This window comes from Terrapene carolina, unplaced genomic scaffold, assembly GCF_002925995.2.
Source record: "Terrapene carolina triunguis isolate 2854851 unplaced genomic scaffold, T_m_triunguis-2.0 Scaffold232, whole genome shotgun sequence".
NCBI classification, from domain to species: domain Eukaryota; kingdom Metazoa; phylum Chordata; order Testudines; family Emydidae; genus Terrapene; species Terrapene triunguis.
In genome coordinates this window covers 947,655-964,969 of record NW_020664583.1, presented here as the reverse complement: position 1 = coordinate 964,969, position 17,315 = coordinate 947,655, and the positions used below count along the sequence as shown (strand labels likewise).

The following is a 17,315-nucleotide window of genomic DNA, read 5'->3' as shown; positions in this document are numbered from 1 at the left end:
GTTAGCTGGTGTTGCCTTGATTTCTGATTAACTCGTTTAAGTTTCTCTTTAAACAAAGATAAAAAAGATATAGCAAGTGTGGTGATTTCTTTCCTTACCTGTGCTATCACTGGAGGATCTGAACAACACAGGTTAACTGTTTTTTACTAGGTCTGTCAATTAATCACAGTTAACTCATATGATTAACTCAAAAAAATTAATTGCGATCAAAAAACTTAATCGTGATTAATCACACGATTAAACAATAGAACACCAATTGAAACTTATTAAATATTTTTGGATGTTCTTCTACATTTTCAAATATATTGATTTCTATTACAACACAGAATACAAAGTGTACCGTGTTCACTTTATATTATTTTTTCTTACAAATATTTGCACTATAAAAATGATGAACAAAAGAAATAGTATTTTTCAGTTCACCTCATACAAGTACTGTAGTGCAATCTCTTTATCGTGAAAGTGTAACTTACAAATGTAGATTTTTGTTGTTGTTACATAACTCCACTCAAAAAAAAGCAATGTAAAACTTTAGAGCCTACAAGGTCACTCAGTCCCACTTCTTGTTCAGCCAGTCGCTAAGACAAACAAATTTGTTTACATTTACGGGAGATATTGCTGCCTGCTTATTTACAATATCACCTGAAAGTGAGAACAGGCGTTCGCATGGCACTTTTATAGCCGGCATTGCAAGATATTTATGTGCCAGATATGCTAAACATTTATATGCCCCTTCATGCTTCGGCCACCGTTCCAGAGGACATGCTTCTATGCTGATGATGCTCATTTAAAAAAAAAAAGCGTTAATTAAATTAGTGACTGAACTCCTTGGGGGAGAATTGTATTTCCCCTGTTCTGTTCTACCCGCATTCTGCCATATATTTCATGTTATAGCAGTCTCGGATGATGACCCAGTACATATTGTTAATTTTAAGAACACTTTCACAGCAGATTTGACAAAACACAAAGAAAGTACCAAATGTGAGATTTCTAAAAATAGCTACAGCACTCAACTGTAGATTTAAGAATCTGAAGTGCCGTTTAAAATTTGAGAGGGACAAGGTGTGGAGCATGCTTTCAGAAGTCTTAAAAGAGCAACACTCCAATGCGGAAACTAGAGAACCCAAACCACCAAAAAAGAAAATCAACCTTCTGCTTGTGGCATCTGACTCAGATGATGAAATTCAACACGTGTCGGTTCGCTCTGCTTTGGATTGTTATCGAGCAGAACCCGTCATCAGCATGGATGCATATTCTCTGGAATGGTGGTTGAAGCATGAAGGGACATATGACTCTTTAGTGCATCTGGCACGTAAATATCTTGTGACGCTGGCTACAACAGTGCCATGTGTGAACGCCTGTTCTTCCTTTCAGGTGACATTTTAAACAAGAAGCGGGCAGCATTATCTCCTGCAAATTGTAACCAAATTTGTTTGTCTGAGCGATTGGCTGATGTAGGACTGTGTGGACTTGTAGGCTCTCAAGTTTTATATTGTTTTATTTTTGAATGGAGTTTTTTTTTTTTTTACATAATTCTACATTTGTAAGTTCTACTTTCATGATAAAGAGATTGCACTACAGTACTTGTATTAGGTGAATTGAAAAATACTATTTCTTTTGTTTTTTACAGTGCACATATTTGTAATCAAAAATAAAGTGAGCACTGTACACTTTGTATTCTGTGTTGTAATTGGAATCAATATATTTGAAAATGCAGAAAACATCAACAATAATAGAATAGCATTTACTTAAATATTTTTGGAACAGCATGATTAATCATGATTTATTTTTTTAGTTGTGTGATTAATTGCAATTAATTTTTTTAATCGCTTGACAGCCCTAATTTTTACCATTACTTTCAATCTGAGAATTCTCACAATATATCTGTAGGACAAAATATATGAAGTGTTTTATCTATTTCATACAAGAACAGTCAGGCTCATTGATATGTGACTTGCTTTGCCAGCATTGTAAACTTTATATAATAGAATTTACTGACTTCACACACTTTTAAAATCTGTTAAGCTGTACAAATAAGTATTTTTGGATCCTTAACTGGTGCTTTCCCAGTCTGGGTTTTTGTCAGCCTATTACCATTGATATACTGCGTGAGACATACCCTTTACTGGATATGGTTGACCATGACAGACGGCCTAAAGTTTTGGTGAGTGCGTTATGTTTTATGTTGAAACCTTTCTCTGTGTGTTCATTGGCTGACATTCTACCTTTTGGAGATTTCTTCATAGTCTAAAAATCACAAAATTGGCTTTTTAGTTTATTCCATTTTTAATATGCTTTTGACTTTGACTTCATGAGTTCTACCGATGTACTTGTTTCTCTGCAACACTTTAAAAAGCTATTCAGTATACTTGTCTAATAAGTCAGCTTGGCCAGTACTTTTATTGAAGTTCACATTGACTCTCCAGTATAAAGTCTAGGGCATTTTTTAATTGATTGACTTGAAAAAAGTGTTGCATTACAGTCTTAGATCTATCTAATATTGAGGAAAACAGGTAAGACTTTGGATTTAATGCAGTTGCCTGACAAATCTGCTACATGGGAAAGTCTACCAGTTATCTAAGAGAGATGGAGAGGTAACTCTCCTCCCCCCCCAAAAAAAACAACAACAACAACAAGGAGTCTGGTGGCACCTTAAAGACTAACAGATTTATTTGGGCATAAGCTTTCGTGGGTAAAAAACCTGTTACACACAACACTACAGAAACACTAACCCAGGAACCAATCCCTGTAACAAACCTCGCTGACTACTCTGTCACCATATCTACTCTAGCGACACCATCAGAGGACCCAACCACATCATCCACACCATCAGCGACTCATTCACCTGCACATCTACTAATGTGATATATGCCATCATGTGCCAGCAATGCCCCTCTGCCATGTACATTGGCCAGACCGGATAGTCTCTACGTAAAAGAATAAATGGACACAAATCAGACATCAGGAATGGTAACATACAAAAGCCAGTAGGAGAACACTTCAATCTTCCTGGACATTCTATAACAAATTTAAAAGTAGCCATACTCGAACAAAAAAACTTCAGAAACAGACTTCAAAGAGAAACTGCAGAACTAAAATTCATTTGCAAATTTAACACCATTAATTTGGGCTTGAATAGGGACTGGGAGTGACTGGCTCACTACAAAAGCAACTTTCCCTCTCCTGGAATTGACACCTCCTCATCAGTTATTGGGAGTGGACTACATCCACCCTGATTGAATTGGCCCTGTCATCACTGGCTCTCCACTTGTGAGGTAACTCCCTTCTCTTCATGTGTCAGTATAATAATGCCTGCATTTGTAATTTTCACTCCATGCATCTGAAGAAGTGGGTTTTTTACCCACGAATGCTTATGCCCAAATAAATCTGTTAGTCTTTAAGGTGCCACCGGACTCCTTGTTGTTTTTTTGGATACAGACTAACATGGCTCCCCCCCGATACCCCCCCCCCCCCCCCCGGCTCCCATAAGAGTGACAGTAGTGGCAAGTTACTACTACTAAGTTGTGGTGTTGCTTTGATTGTACATTAATGTTCTGCAAATTGTTGCATTCTCTCCGAAGGAACTGCTTGCTTACCTATCCTATTAACTAAAATATATCAAAGCAGATACATAGGCATACATAACAGTGTGTTGTATTTCTGCTGAATTTCCCTTTCACGCTGAACTTCAGGCATTAGGATCCCAGGCTTGCTATATGAATTGTTTCTTCTTGTGGATTGCCAGATCCCTAGCTGTGACTGCATGCATAGCTGCCTCAGCACAGGGATCCAGCTTTAAGCCAGTACCATTGCCCAAGATTTCTGAATTTGCTGCAATGGATTTTCTTCGTAAATTGACTTCAGTATTATTGCCGTAGTACAACCTGTGAGATGGAGGCACGTTGGTAAGGAAACTTGTATGTAAATGGAGCGTTGCTTCAGTTTGCAGTACTCTCAATTCACTACCTTTCATAAGCACTCAGAAGAAATCTCTCCTCTTTTTTTAAACAACATTCTTCTTTGTAGTTTCTCAGACTAAAGAATCTTTTCAGGCTAGTTCCTTAATATTTGGGGTACACTGTCTGAAATTCTTCTGTCAAAAATAAATTCCTTCTCTCCTTTCTTGAAGTTTCTTGGGAGTTTCCTTGTGTAACAATGTTTCCCCTGCGCATTTGATTGTTTGAAGTGTTTCTCCTTTAAAAAATATATATTTTTTAAACTCAACAATCTTACTTTAATTTTGATAGGCTGTGAATATCTAAATATTTACTTTTTTAGCAAAAATTGGAGCCATACTAACAGTTCTCCAAAATGTCCTTTTCAGGTGATTCTCCCTCAGTCTCCTCCTATTAGTTCTGCTCGATCTGTTTCCTTTAAATCTAGGTTATGACTAGCAGAACTGGTCAGGAATTTTCCAATGAAATGTATTTTGTTGGAAAACTTGGATTTGTCTAAACCAAAACTGATAGTGGCAAAAAGCATTGAAACTGTCAAAATATCCCATTTTAACATTTTCTAAATGAAAGGTTTGTTTTTTGTCAAAACTTCTTTGTTTTGAAATTTTAATTTATACTTGTTAATATAAATTAAAGGTCTTAATTAAAAGATCGAAACCAAAACATTTTGAAACTATCAAAATGAAATGTTTTGATTGACCCGATCTGAAATTTTGTTTGGATTATCAGTTCATGAAAGTTTTTGAGATTTTTGCCTTTTTGTCGCAGTTTGGGTCAGAAATATTTTTTGAAATATCAAATTCTTTTGGGATGGAAAAACAGTTTCCCATCCAACTCTAACAACCAGTTGCCTAACAAAATATAGTACAACATATGCTTCTTTTGAGGCAGGAGTAATACAGGCCAAACGGTTGTGCCCTGAAGTCAAAATCTTTACTAACTGAGTAGCCAGTCAGCCCTTGTTTCACTGATGCCTGGTCTGGAAATGCTTACCCCAAATCTATAGTTTCCATTGGAGAATACACAGTTGGCTGCTCAGTAGCTTCAGTCATTTTGTAAATTTCTGTCCTTGATAAATTACTATTCCAATTCAAGCTGGTAATGTCTGAAAATTGATAGCTAAAACTGACATACACACACTCTAAGCCAGTTTTCTACAGCAGGTGATGTTCATGTGATATCTGACAAAACAAACAAACCAACAACCCAGGATAGCCTTTGTCTGCCCTTGGAATGGTGCCTTCACTGTATTGTTGATTTGATGTACATGTGATACTCCCTTAAGTACAAATCTGCAAATATGTATTAATGAAAGTTAATTGAAGCCTTTTGTTTAACTTCTGTCTGTAAAGGTACAGGTTGTTCTCAGTCACTCAGTATTTACTGATTACAGAATAAGTTTGAACAGTTGAGAACAGCCAACTACACGAGCATCAGGAAATGACTGCAAGATAGAATTGCCTAAGTGTAAAAATGCACATACCGTACTTTTAGCAGCCTGTAAAGACGAGAGAAAAATAGTGTGACTAAGCAACCCAAAAAGTTTGTATGAGCTAAATCTTACCTCTCTCTAGGAAACTGCTTTGAGATATGCAACAGATAACTAAATAATAGTAATTCTGACTCTTTCGTGACTTTATATACTTTAGATGGCAAAACAGCAACTGAATACTACATAATCTTTGACGTTACTCATAGGTATGATGTACATAATTTAAAATCGTTAGCCTGAAGTATAATTTGCCATAATATGCAAATCTTCTAATGACATGGTTGGAAGCCCAAGTAGATCTGGTCCAAAGAAGTGTGCAACAAGAGTACAATGGGAACTAAAACACACTTTTCTTAGTGATATTCTAGCAAATCCGGTTGTGTCAGCATTTTGAACATAAATCTGCTTTATTGCTACAGTTCAGAACTGTCATCAGAACTATCATGCAAGGTCTCTCAAAAAACCCACTACCACCACCAGTGCCACTAATTGATGCTCTTGTTGGCAGTCTCTATAGAGGCTGATTAGCTCCACATGATTAACTGTGTGGGAAAACGAACACTCACCATAGAGTTGATTCCTTTCGGTTTATTTTGTGGGTCATTGATGGAGTTAGGAAGCTTGCGCGGTGATTACCAGCTATGTGCAGAGAACTTCTAATATCAATTATTTCACGATCATTAAAATTTGCTTTAAAAATGTGCAGGAAAAATGTTTCCCCTTTTTGTACTTTGCAAGATTAAAAATAAGAGCTATAAACATAAAAACATTTTAAAAATGGCCTAGGGCTTGCTGATCATAAGCAGGCCAAATATCTGCTCATACTGTGTAGAGAAATCTTGGGGGCAAAATAAACTATGAAATGGCTTCGTTTAGAAATGCAGATTATTGCCCAGAGGCACCCTCATCCCCCTTCACGTTGTGTCTTCCAAACAGATATTTCATAAGCACATTGCATGTGTTTAGGAACAGTTCCAGAGGAGTCACTAACTATCTGTTTTATGAGGAAGGAATTACACAAACTTCAGCTGCTCTTTTGGAGCTCTTGCAATTCTTGATTTTTTTTTTTAATTAAGAAAATTCATTTTTAATGACGTGACAAAATATGGATTTGGGCCAAAATACAACAAATGAGTTAATGTGCATATGAAAATAGAGCTAGAATCTGGTAGGAGATGCTTTGGAAAGTAATTCAATATATTTTGCTTCTTTAGTTTAGGTATTTACATGAACCCAATTAAAGATGTACTGGAGAGATTGGAGCAGTCTTCTGTATGTTATCACCATCAATGGAACTATGCTTAGATAAAACTGAAGATTTTACACAGAACAACATAAGCCAGAATTTCCAAGTTGAGGTTCACTGTGTGTAACTCAGTAATGTCACCTCTCAGCTTGCCATGCAACCATGCAAAGATAAGAGTCCATGACAGTGCTAACTTGTGTGTCATCTCTGGGAAGGGTGGAGAAGGAAGTGCAAATCATTACCTTCCAGATGAACCTAGTGTAGCAGTTGTTGTAAAACATCTGTTGATTTCCTTAGAAATATGAAGTATTCTCAAATATATTGTCTGCTGAGATTCTCAAAGCGTTATACAAATATTAAAACCTTGCAATGACCCTGGTAGAAAGGTAAATATACCTATTTTGCAGATGAGTAAACTGAGGAACAGAAATTCTGTGACTTGCCCAAAGTCTTGCAAATAGAGCAGAGCTGTGAATGTAGAATACAAAAATCGTCAGTCCAACTTGTCCTTGCTGCTCTACCACACTTCAGTGCTTGGAAATATTAATTTTTAAGCAAAGTGACATCAAGAACTAGCTACATACGAATGTAAAGTGCATCTTCTATAAGTTCTCCAAAGAACGGTTTTGGAAGTAATGCTTTGTATTTCTTTTTGTTAGTAACACTAGAGGATGTTTAACATAGTGGAGATAACTTTACTTTTTCTTGTTGCAGCATTTGCCAGCTGTGGAACTTCCCAAAATTGAGGGTATGTCTTCCGTGTTCCTATCTTGCAACTGTCCTAGCATAGATTAAATGTCATCTCTTCTTCATTGTAAATTTTATTTACAGTTACAAATCCTTGAACCCCCCCCATTGATGGTTTGGACGGTTGGCAGAGGGAACCCTAGAATTTCTACATAAAATGTATGCAAAACATGTGTGTGCACTACAGTAACATAGTCATTGTGTGTGTGACGGGATCCCCGGGGTGCAGCCTGGAACCGTGTGCCCCCTGAACTCTCTCCAGCCTGGGTTGTCTCTCACAATGCCTTGCTAGTGATCTGCAGCAAACCCCTCCAGGTGCTATTATCGCTCAGCACAACTGCATGTGAAGCCCTACACCCAGCTATATTGCACGAATGTTCCTGGAGACACTCATGAATCACACAGAGAAAGGCACCAATGCCAAATCCCCCCAGCACTATACCTCAGGAATATACCGTCTTGCACTGCTCAAGGTGGGCAATGCAGATTTATTAATTGGTTCACTACTTCATCAATGGAAAGTGGATATACACCAGCCTTTGCAAACCTGATCACATTTGCCACACAATTCAGGCAAACTCACTGGTAAAGATAAACAGTAAAAGAAGTTTATTGACTACAAAAGATAGATTTTAAGTGATATTAAGCAATATGTCAAAAGTCAGTTAGTTACCAAAAGAAAATGAAATATAACCACACAGTCTAAACTCTCAACCCTATTAAACTGGGCAACATCTAGATTAAGCAGTTTTTCTGACCCTACTGGATATTGCAGTCCATAGTATACAGATTTCACCCTTGAAATCTGGGCCAGTTGCCTCAGTTGGAGTCTTCAGAGTGTCCTTGTTGCTTGCAGCTTAGGTGGGTGAAGGAGAAAAGCCCAGCATGGGACCACTGTGTCTGCCTCAGTCCTACGTGCTTGGGGATCAGGCATAGGTGCCGACTTCCCCTCTGCCTGGTGGGTGCTTAACCCCCTGGCCCCGCCCCTGCACCGCCCTCTCCCAGCCCCCATTCAACCCCTTCCTCAAAGTCCCCGACCCCCTTCCCCCAAGTCCCTGCCATGCCCTCGCCCTGCCCCCATACCACCCCCTTCTCCCAAGTCCCTGCCCCTTCTCCGCCTCCTCCCCCTCCCTCCGGGAAAGTCCTAAGCATCACCAAACAGCTGTTAGGCAGCGGGGGGGGGGAGAGAAGGGGGAAGCGCTGGGAGGGATGGGGAGGAGCGGGGATGTGGCACGCTTGGGGGCGGGGGGGGAGGAGTCGAGGCTGGGGCGGGGGAGCTTGGCTGCCAGTGGGTGCCAAGCACCCGCTAATTTTTCCTCGTGGGTGCTCCAGCCGCAGAGCACCCACAGAGTCAGCGCCTATGGGCTCAGGAGTCCAGGCATGTGTGGAGGTATTGCTGACTCTCCAGGCAAGGTTGAGCAATTCCCCTGGTGTGGCCGTCATTGAATTGTAGCTCCCTAGCCGGACAGTGGTTGTTGATGGGTTGTTTGACACCCCGCCTGGGTGTTGGTTACTTTCCTTGATGTTGCCTCTGGGGCTCTGGGGTAGGGTGACAAGATCACAGGGATGAAATATCGGGACGCGGGGGCAGGGCAGAGCAAAAAAAAAAAAGGCAGTTTTGCAGGGTCCAGGGGGGATTAGCAGGCCCCAGCCGCGCCGCCGGATCACATACAGCGCCCCGGCCGCGCGCCCTGCTTTCCCCGCGGAGCCGCCCTCCCCAGGCACATGCGGTGCGTCCTGCCGCCGGCGGGAAGCCCCGCACCTCTCCCGCTCAGCTGCGCTCCAGCGGCTCCTTCCCGGCGGGGTGAGCCGCTGGAGCGCACCCGAGCGGGAGAGGCGCGGGGCTTCCCGGCAGTGGCGGGGAAGTTTATCGTTTCGGGGGACCCTGGCCAGCTCCTTGCCCCTGTCCACCGGCAGCCCCGCCTGGGACAAGTCTCGCCCCTGCAGCCCCTCTCCACCGCGTGTCTCCAGCGGGCGGCCCAAGTCCCCAGCCGCGCCACCCACCCGGGCCCTGCCCGCTTCGCGCTGCCCCGTGGGCTGCAGGGCTGGAGCAGCCTCCGCGCTGCACTGCAGCGCTCCCAGCCCCGGCTGGCCATGGCCCATATGCCCAGGCTGCTGCACAGGGGCATCTCCTCCCCAGGCCCGGCTCGGGATCCAATGGGGCAGTGAGGGGGCAGGGCTGGGGGGCGGGGATTTGGGGAGGGATCCAATGGGGGGAGGAGGGGGCGGAGTCGGGGCGGGGGGGGGGCGAGAGCCCCTCCGGGCTCTGCCTGTGCACCGGAGCGGAGGGCAAAATTGTTTGTCTGTCCAGTGTCCCGACCAAACAACAAGCAAATATCAGGACAGTACCGATAAAATCGGGACATCTGGTCACCCTACTCTGGGGAGCTAATATCTGGCTGATTCCCCAACTTACAGCATCCTTTAGTGACCACCATACAACACAATTCTCATAACTTCACATGCATTAATGATATACCTATATGGATAGAGAAATGACTTTCGGCAGATCATAATCTTTCCCCTGATACCTTACAAGGCATGCTTTATATTTAGTATCACAATTATTTACAGAGGAGGAATATGGGGGGTTACAGGGTGCTCCCCCAAGGCACAGAATGTCACAGTGTGAATGTGCAGTTTTCATCCATGGGCCTCTTAGGGGTGATAGAAGGATGATAAGGGGCTTGTTTTCCTTTTTGCCTTCCTCTAGCAGATTGTGCTTCTTTGTTTCTGGAAAGGAGGGCTGAACTGGAATCCCATCAGAGTCAATCAATCCTGCTCCTACACTGGTCAGCAGAGTCATTTGCAAAGTTGTGGCAAGAGGCATTCCTTCCTCTTCTCACCTCCATCTGTTTGAAATGTGGGGAGTAAGAAACTGGGCTTGAGAATGAAAGAAAAAAATTATGAGCTGGATCTATCCCATGACTTATTCCTAGTGATTGGAGAAATCAGCTAGGAATATAAACATCCATACTGTATTTTGTCTAGAGACAAACAGATGGTAGTCCTGGTAGATCTGATTATTATATACAGTGCTGTATGTTAATTCATGGCAGTCACAATATTATAAATGTGATTAGAAGTGTCAGTGTTGTTCAGTTGTATGGGGCAATTTAGTTAATTCATCTTGTAAAACCTGTGGATTACAGTATGAGGTTTTAACAACTTCTGAAATCCTCCTGTAACGAAAGAGATTTGAAATTTAAGGTAGATTGAACCAAAATCATAATCTTATTATTTATTATTTGTATTATCATAATGCCTTGGAGTTCTACTCATAGGCCAGGTCCCCATTGTGCTAGGGGCTCTGCAAACACAGAACAAAAAGATGGTCTCTGCCCCATGTTGCACTTTGATCACTTTACTGAATTTTTAAATATAGAAGTTTGTTCAAATTGATTTAGGATATTTCCTTTTCTTCCTTATCAAATTTTAACGTGGGTGTGATGCTGTTTGTTAAATCTTAGAAAGTTATTGCATTATATCTACCTTTCATTTTTAATATTTCACAAATGTTTTCTTGTTCTTGCAGCTGTTGTTTTGTTTGGCGAACCAGTCAGATGGGAGACTAATCTTCAACTGATAATAGATGTTCTGCTGACAGCTGGCTGTCCTGGAAAGCCACATCATCAAGCCAGTTACCCACATATACCCGTGCTTGCTTGTAATATGGATCTGATGTGGATGGCTGAAGCACAGTCTCCAAGGTAGGTGCAGTTATAGCACATACACCATGTAATGTAGACAGTTTCACCATTCCGGGCTTCTCCACGTTGCTAATAAAAGGGAGTAGTCAAAATTCAAGAAGAGACAGTGTTTCATACTAATTTTTCATTGAGGTAGTTGTCACCATAGCCATCAAGACCCCAAGCAGAGCTGTGCAAAAGTAACACGCCTTTGGCAAAACAGGCAAAGTGCCACATTCTGTTCTTGCAGGGTTTGCAAAAATGCACTTTTTTTTTTTCTTGCACCAAATTTTTCAGTTGTAAAAGTTAGCTTTCTTAAGTGAAAACTCCATTTTCAGCCCCGAGCCATTTCTCTTCTTCCCCCAAAACACCACATGAGGTTGCTGCTCTCCTCATCCTACCCCAAATGCTTCCCAGTGAGTTAATGCAGTGTTCCACAGCATCCAACTGGCTTTAAAGCAGTGCTGGAATCTGCAAGTGGTACCAGTGTCCAGGAATTAACAGTATAGGTTTATTGTTTTAGTATCACCAAAAGTCCATGAAATTGAAATTCTTTATTTTTTTTCTTTTTATATTCAATGCAATTTGATTTGTAATCATCTCTTTTCTAGATTTGGGCATGGAACATTCATGGTTTGTTTGGAAAATATTTACAAGAAGATCACTGGCAAAGAACTGAAATATGAGGCCTTGATGGGCAAACCCAGTGAACTGACCTATCACTATGCAGAGTACCTGATTAGGATGCAGGCAGCACAAAGACACTGGAAGAAGCCTATTCAAACTCTTTATGCCATTGGGTAAGGGATAAGATCATCAAATATGCACGTTAGGAAATTGTTTACAACACAAATAACAGCAAGGAAAATTCTGTGGCTCTCACTATTTTATTCCTAGTTTGTCCTAATCTTTTGTTTAAAAAAATTTAACTTTTTTTTTTTATTTGAAAATCTGTTGTTTGTATGAAAGTTATTGTTGTATTAGTCTCAAATGGGGACCTCAGAATGAACCTTCCTTTCCCCCAACATTTTCCTTCTTTTCCTTTTCAATGCATTTGGAATATAAAAAATGTAACATTGCCAGTAGAAGTTACATTTTCCGTTAAACGAAATGACTGGCACACTATGAACAAACCTTTTTCTGTGGATCAGGGTCTTTCAGGGCACTTTCAATATTTTAGGGTAAACAGTGACATCTTTCTGAATTTTATAATTCCTCCTCTTTCCTTGTGGTTTAACAGGTGTTGCAATTCTCAGTACAGTACAGGTAGCAACCCCCGTGTTAAGGTTGCCTAACACCATTATAAAAATTCTTCAGAACATTTTTTTTTTGTTTTGAAAGTTTGGTACCTCCATGGTTTACAGCAGGACTTTGAAATTTGGGAGAGGGATAGTCATGGACAGAGGGAGGTGCCTTGTGCTGTCCACCTGTAAATCCATTCAGATTTGTCCAAATTATAACATGTCAAAAATCACCATTTTCCCTCTGTTTTTCCCTCAGTGCAGCATGTTTTGGCAGCTTGCCAAACTCCCTCTATTCCAATACATGGTGCATAAACCATCCTGGTGTTACTTCAGCATGCCATGTAGCACTTCCTGAAAGAGATTCAGACAAATTGGTGGCAGCAACTGCTTTCTCCTATCAAAATACCCTTGGCCTATGGGAAAGTGCAATGTGCTGGGAATGAGGAGACCATGAATCCCACACCAATTCTAATAATTCTGTGCCCTTCACAACCCTTATTTATTGTTGTTTTTTTTTTTTTTTTTTTTTATCATATCCCACCAAAAGTCTGCGCAAGCTGGGAAGAGAACCCAGAACTCAGTTATGGCAGGCCCATGTCCCAACCACTTAGCTACAGTGTGTCATTTCCAATTCTTTGTGCTTAGCTATGCTGTCTGTAAAATGTGGCAACACCTGAATAATGGAACCCCCTGTTTGTGTGTTACATGTCATCTTGCAGTGTCTGGTCCATGGAAGATAACAGCCTTCTGCCACCAGATGTAGTTAGTTCTTTAGTTCAGTTGGTAGACGTCTGTGCCAATGGTTTTCAACCTTTTTTCATTTGTGGGCTCCTAAAATATTTCGATTGGAGGTGTGGACCCCTTTAGAAATCTTAGACATAGTCTTCTGACCCCCAGAGGTCCACGGACCCCAGGTTGAAACCACTAGTCTATGCTGAAAGTTTAGGGTTCACCCTCCCGCACTGATCAGTCATCATGGGAGGGTGGTTAATTACACATAGTAAAATGTATTTTTTCTTAATCTAGGAGAATACACTTACAAATTGTTAAAAGAATCTAGCTAAGGTTGCAAGTCAAGAACTCAAGTTAGGACATTACAGAATGAAAGTGGCCCTTGCAGCCTTAGTTCTGAACCCTTATGTGTATGTCTCAGTCTTTAATTGCATGATCACATAGTGTATTTTTTCCACTTGACTCCCTATCTCCTTAAGTGCCACAGGATGGATGCCACTGACAGAATGAACCAGGGCTGTGAAGTGAATGTGGACTCCTGTCTCTTTCATTTCCAGATGCTGGAAGATGTATGGGATGTGTGGGCAAACTTAATTCTGGCATTTCCCAACTTTAGACTGCTTGACTTTGAAAACCAATAACATTTCCTTAACTTTTTTGTATGAATAGTTTCTGTAGAAGAATTTGGAGTAATTTATACACAACTCCTTTTTCCCCAATTAAAAGTTTCATTTTCTGAAGTAGGCTGTGCAAGTATTTAAGGAAAAGACGTTTGATTTTTAGGTTGTTGGAATATACTATTGGCAAGGACTGCTAATAAATGCATGTTTTTTTTTCTGGCCCGCTGTCTGCATTAGCAAGAATTTTTCATATCTATAATGTCTCATGAATAAGGCTGCATGTCTGTCACAGAAGTCACGGATTCCATGACTTTCCATGACCTCTGAGACTTCTGCAGTGGTTGGTACTGGCTGAGGGGCTGTCCAAGCCGGGCAGCCCCTGGGCCAGCAGCAGTTTGGGTGTGTGGGAGGGGGCTCAGGGCTGGGGCAGGGCGTTGGAGTGTGGGGCGACGCTTACCTGGAGGAGGGGCTTCCCGGATCCAATCGGCATGTCCCTGCAGTTCCTAGGCAGAGAGGCCAAGGGGCTCCGCACTTTGCCTGCAGGCGCCGCCCCCCGCAGCTCCCATTGGCTGCAGTTCCTGGGCCGTGCGCTGCCGCCCACCCCCTCCCCACCCAGCACCCACAGCGCCCCGCCCCAAGTTTTAGTTAGGGGTATATAGTAAAAGTCATGGACAGGTCACGGGCCATGAATTTTTTTTACTGCCAGTGACCTGTCCATGACTTTTACTAAAAATACCCATGACTAAACGGTAGCTTTGTTCATGAATGATGAAAATAGCTATTGTTGGGCTAACTTTTTTTCCTATCTGTATACTGATGTGAGATCGTGATCAAATGCTACACATATTTTCATGTATTTGTGTGGGGAGATGGAATTCTGTTTACCAAAACTTTGCAAAAAATATTTGATACATCTGAAATCTGCTAATTTGACTGTGCTTTGCTGATGAAACCATATTTTTGGCTTTCCAGGGACAACCTAATGACTGATATCTATGGTGCTAACCTTTATAATCGCTACCTTGAAGAGAAGAATTCCAGAAAAGGTTCCAAAGGGCGTATCCAGGCCAAAGTTGCTGCTGGGACCAGATCTGCCACTATTTCTCAGGATGATGAAATAGACCACACTTGGCAAAATGAACTAGCACCTGCTACTGCCACCAATTGTAGGTCTGTTCTTGTTTGTACTGGGGTTTACAATCCTCACACAGAGGTGCCCTCTGACACCAGAGAGAGTATAACTGAGACTGTGTTCCATGGTCACAGAGATTTTAGATTTGATCCTGCTTTGGTAGAGCCAGACCATATTGTACCAGATGTTGATGCTGCTGTAGATCTGATCTACCAACTGGAGAATTTTGCACCTAATCAAGATACTAGAACTTTTTAAGGATTACCTAGTGTTCTTCATCCAAAAGCACATCAGGGTTTACAGCACAGTACAAAATGTTGCTTTCTAACACGTTTAACCCTTTAACCTCAATATTTTAAAATGCTTTCCTGAACTGGCCTCTCCTACGTAGCACACCAGAACTGGCCTTGTTTGTCATAATTACCTCCTGACAGTAATGTTATGAGGAAAGTAGAATTTCCATATATTTTAAAATTTATTAATCACGTGTCTGACATTTCTTCTGTCAATTGTATTTAACTGCAAACAATGCAGTTGGTACCAGAGAGGTGCAACAGTGCAAACAATGCATAGTTTTTTACTTGAAACTTCAAACCAGTGTCGTTTCTAACCTGCCTTAGGTTTAATATGCAGCTGAGTTTGTCATGTGTCTAAGTATCATATGTTTGTTTTAACAGGTCACTATTCCCATGGCTGTTTGTTTTAAACAGAGATTTAATTTATTTAGTCTGTTACCATTTTTATAAAACACTTCAACTGTTTTAACACAGAGATTGTCTTCTGAAATATTATTTATAGCTTGCTCCGTTTATAACACTGTAGGTCTACTTGCAAAGCATGCTTTGCACGTCATATGTTGCATGAGCAAAAATAGCCAAATTAACTAGCAATTGTTGGACCAACAACATAGAAACATCAGTTATTTGCAGGATATGCAAGTTCTCTTGCAACTTCATACATGGAATCTTCTCTGGACTGGAAAATTTTTTATAGATGAAAATCCCAGGATCTGCAACTAACTGTGTTTTTGTTTTGTTTTTTTATACGGGTGAGACATTAGATCTGCTCTCTTTAGATAGGAACCTGACAATGTTCAGTGAAAAGACCTTCTGGCCAACTTTTCTTTTCACATCTTCATTTAAATTAGCAGCATGAAATCGAGAAAGCTGTAAAGTCATTGAGTGGTGGGGAGAGAAGATTGATGATGTCAAATCTTTTCAAGCAGTGTTTTTATTACTCTTTGCAGACTTTTTGAGTCCGTTCTCTACCATCATCACTGCTGATTCAGTGACTCCTAATGTTGCCATAAACAGACTCTAACAAATATTAACAGAATCTAATCTTCTAGATTTAATTACTTTGATATGAGTCGAGTGGGTTTCCTGCTCCTTCACTGAAAAAAGTACAACAGCAATAATGTGTACTTGTGGCTTGCCTTTACTGGTTCTTTCTGTTGTGACCAACCACATGTGCCTCTTTCCTTATCAGTATGCTGTGCCATCTAAGTGTACCAAACACTTATATGTTAGGGAATTTTGAAATGCCAGGATTATACTATAGCTCTGCCACATTTTAGTACTGAAGAGTGTTGCAGAATTCTTTAACTCCTAATGCAGGAAAGTGGCCTCAACATACATCATGGAGAAAAGTGTGGAGGTTGATGAAGGACAACAGAAAACGGTCTAGCTAATGTTTGTTTTCGTGTGTGTGTGTGTGTGTGTGTGTGTGTGTGTGTGTGGCTTTCACATATTTAAAAAACGCTCGCACCTACAGAAATACTTCCAGCACCTAGTCTGATGTACAGCTTATGCAAGAATAATGTATGCAGCTTGTCCAAACCAACTAAAATATTAACTCACACTTCAGCTGTTTGGAAAACATTTAGTCATATTAGAAATGTAGCAAAATACTTAGCATAATACAGTTGCTAACGAAACTTTCTTCTGCCTTTTGCAATCAATTAAGCTTTAACTGAAAGTAAGGAATTTATTGGCATTGAAGCTCCTTAGCAGTTTACATGTCTGAGAGAGGTCTTGTTTGTTTATTTGGTTTTTAACTTAATGCACACGAAGGTGATACTCTAAGAAAAAATATAATCCTTTGATTTCTGTGGCTTCTGTTCATCTTGGGGAGGGGAGGGTGCAGAATCCAAACTAGTGTGAAAGAAGTGTTGTACAAGCAATAAATGCCACCCAAATGCTCTGACACCCTTTGCCAATTAACTACAAAATTGGGCAGTGTCTCAAGTACTGTAAATTAAACTAAAATATAGTGATCCCATGTTTGGGAACCGGATAACTAAAATCAAGATGTGGAAATCCCCAAAGGATAATCTCCAAATGGTCTTCACAGTGGAAAGAGGGCCTTAGTTTACAGGTCTGCATGATAACTACATTCATTATTCCCCTGAGGAGTCAAACTAATATCATATCAGACATAGGAAAAGACCAGGAATAT

At 40.8% G+C, this 17,315-nt stretch overlaps 1 protein-coding gene across 1 annotated transcript in view; it reads left to right on the top strand.

Moving 5' to 3' along the window:
* Window positions 1–16,568, top strand: part of LOC112117761 (haloacid dehalogenase-like hydrolase domain-containing 5) — a 35,340-nt gene extending 18,772 nt beyond the window's left edge. The window contains exons 4-8 of the mRNA XM_026656673.2: window positions 2,071–2,164; window positions 7,409–7,442; window positions 10,977–11,151; window positions 11,742–11,930; window positions 14,699–16,568. Coding sequence (XP_026512458.1) covers window positions 2,071–2,164; window positions 7,409–7,442; window positions 10,977–11,151; window positions 11,742–11,930; window positions 14,699–15,116 — 910 coding nt within the window. The 3' untranslated portion in view covers window positions 15,117–16,568. The remainder of the gene's footprint in view (window positions 1–2,070; window positions 2,165–7,408; window positions 7,443–10,976; window positions 11,152–11,741; window positions 11,931–14,698) is intronic.
* The last annotated feature ends 747 nt before the right edge of the window (window positions 16,569–17,315 follow it).